This window comes from Mus caroli, chromosome 4 (genome assembly GCF_900094665.2).
Source record: "Mus caroli chromosome 4, CAROLI_EIJ_v1.1, whole genome shotgun sequence".
Taxonomy (NCBI): domain Eukaryota; kingdom Metazoa; phylum Chordata; class Mammalia; order Rodentia; family Muridae; genus Mus; species Mus caroli.
Window position 1 is genome coordinate 106,663,237 of NC_034573.1, and position 3,003 is coordinate 106,666,239.

The 3,003-nt window shown below is 41.3% G+C and overlaps 1 protein-coding gene across 1 annotated transcript in view; it reads left to right on the forward strand.

Moving 5' to 3' along the window:
* The first annotated feature begins 242 nt into the window (after positions 1 to 242).
* Positions 243 to 3,003, forward strand: part of LOC110292624 (phosphatidylinositol 3-kinase regulatory subunit gamma) — an 80,840-nt gene continuing 78,079 nt past the window's right edge. Inside the window, exon 1 of the mRNA XM_021160061.2 lies at positions 243 to 1,052. Within this exon, the coding sequence (XP_021015720.1) occupies positions 947 to 1,052 (106 nt within the window). The 5' untranslated portion in view covers positions 243 to 946. The remainder of the gene's footprint in view (positions 1,053 to 3,003) is intronic.

Below are 3,003 nucleotides of genomic sequence, written 5' to 3' on the forward strand. Positions count from 1 at the left end.
GCTAGGGGGTAATGGCAAAGTCTGATTAAAGTGTCGCGTCTCGCAGGCTGACGGGGAGAGTTAAAAGTCGAAGCGGAGGATGGTGGCAGTCTTCGTTTCTTAGGCACTTGACAATCTTTGCAGTTAAGGTGCAAAGGAGTGGAAAGGACAGTCGAGCTACCGGCTGTTCCTCCTGTCCCGCCCGGTTGGGTGGCGCCTCAGCGGGGGTGGCAAGGGGGGGCGGGGGAGGAGGTCCCCTCAGCGCAGTTAAAATGAAACTCTAGTGGTTGGAGCCAGGGCAGAGCGTGAGGGGAGCCGGCGCCGTGGTGGTTACCTTTACTACTCCGGCACAGTCGAGCTGACTGGACTCTCCAAGGGGTCGCCATCCCGAAGCTGCGGAAGCTTGGGTTCCCAGCCTGACGCGAATAGAGCCCGAGTCCCAATCCCAGAGGGAATCGCTCTCCGCAGACCAGTGGGACCCCGAAACTTGAACGCAAACCCCCTTTTCAAGCCTTTGTCACTTCCCCAGCTTTCTCCCAACGCGTTCTTTTTTTTTTCCCCTTCCTCTCCATTCTCTCTTCTCCGAAGGACACAAAAGTGGCTTCCGCTGAAAGATTAGGAGGCGTTGGGAGCTTTTCTCTTTGGAGAGCGATTGTGTAGGAAGGATTTTCGGGAAGCTGCTTTTTAACACCACTGCTCTTTGCTTTCCGAGCTTCCCTGTAACCCTCTGAGGTAAAAACCCCGTAGCTTGAAAGTTCGGGGTATTTTGTTGGGTGCTTTAGGAGGAGAGAAGAGGAGGACCTTGTCCTTATCCCAGTAGTTTGGCTGGACTTGTACTGGCCGTTGGAAACCCCCAAGTACATTTCCGTGTGGAACTTTTGCAAATATATATTTAGATTTTTAAATATCAGATAAAAGATATATATGCTTTTTATATATTTCCTGACGACCTGCCGCTGACAGCGCGATGTACAATACGGTGTGGAGTATGGACCGCGATGACGCAGACTGGAGGGAGGTGATGATGCCCTATTCGACAGAACTGATATTTTATATTGAAATGGATCCTCCAGGTATTTGAGAGCAAACTTGTTATTTTTATTATTTTTTTAAATTTTTGGATGGGTCTGATTTGTGCTTAACAAAACCCCGGTGACGTTTTCAGGCCAGAAGTATTCTTGGGTGCGCCAGGTTCGGGATGAGGGGTAGATTGCAGTTATAGCTGCAGTAAAACTGCTCTGGCTTACACCTTTAAAGTTTGCAGTTAGGACCCTGATTCCATTGTCCTGAGGGGGTGGGGGCGGGGGGACTGGAGTGGGAGGAAAGACCCGTTTTGGTTTGGCCTTTGCATGTCATTCAGGGTTTTGACGGCCCTCCACTTTTTTTTTTTTTTAAATAATTCAAGATTTGCTGGCAAGGGATGTATTATAATCCATGCTTGAAGACTTTCCCTTTGTGGCGATTCCTTAAAGCTTATACTTTAGTGCAGTTGTCTGCTATGGTTCGTTGTTATTTTACCTTGGTTAACTTTAGAAACTGAGTTGCCTTTGTGATTATTCATTTTGAGACTCTGTGCTTCTCTCATAGAAACCAAATGCCGGTTAGTGATTTTCAGGGATTGTGCGTTCTTATTCATTCATGGCCTTAGTTAACTGAGGCTTTTTTTCTCCTATGCATATAGTTTCTTAGGTCTGCATGTAGTATTTTACTACTCGTTAATTAATTTATGGTGATTTAACTTAATTTGGAGGGTAGAATTGATATAATTTCGACTCTTAAAAATAATCTTTCTCTTTCCCGTGAATGGGATATATACATATATGTGATAGGTTTCTATATATGTACATGTGAATTGTATATATAAATATATTTTTATTTGAGGACTTTGAGGCCACTAGAGTTATTTTGTGTTTCTCACAGTGAAGGAGAAAGAAAAAAAAAAAAACCAAAGTTTTTTTGTCCTTTAAAGTGTGTCTCATTTTATGGTTATTATAGCTGTCAGATATTCAAACCCTCTTTGCATTTATAGATGGTGCTTTATGTAATGATTTTAAATAAGCAGAGGGCCGTTGTGATTCTTTGTTTTTAATTGAGGATAAATTGGTTGCCTTTTAAACTGTGTTATAGTTAACCTACAGAATAAAGTGTTTCTCATTAGAGAACCTTGCTTTTTATAAGACTATATATATTTTTGGAAACATTTGAAAGGAATGGAGTCCATGCAAGTATAATGGAGTATAAATGTTTTGTAGAAGGTAGTAGCAATTATTTTTGCATCCTTGAAAGTGGCGAATTATCTTCTTTAAAAATTAGTGATAGTGTTAAATGATGCCTTAGAAAGTAATAACAGTATTGAATGACCGACCCTTTTCTGAAAACTCCTAGTGACCACTAAGAGTTTTTCTCTTTTCCTTTGTCTTAGTACTGTCTCCGTTTACTTTTGTGATTGTGGTTGTGATCCAGACGAAGCTCTCCAGTGTTTATAAAGTTTGTGAGATTTGCCACTGTCTATTGTGTGTTTTCCCTTTGTTTCCCCCAATGGTAAAGCAGAACCTCTGTGACATACATTTGTCATTCATGTGTTCAGAAATCCAGGACATCACTGGTCTCTCTCCTGTAAAGAGTGAATATGTCTGTATTTGTAAGAATTATATATTCACATTGCCTTAGAATCATGCTGGATCATAGAGTATCTTGCCTTCCAGACATACAAAGGGAATTTATTGGGCGGGGAGTTGAGTAGGGAGGAGGGTAGGAAGTAAGGAAGGTACTAATGATTGGAAAATTTTAATTTTGTAGAAAAATACTGGCCAAGTTGAGCTGAATATATATATATTATTTGTTTATTTTTGAGGCTGAATCAAACAATATAGCTCAGGCTAGCCTGTAGCTCTATATGGTCTAGACTGGCCTCTCAAACTTGCATTCCTCCTGTCTCATCCTCTGAAGTGCTACGATTACAGGCATGTGCTACTATTTTTGGCTCCAAAATAATTTTTCTTTCTTTTTTTTTTTTTTTTTTTT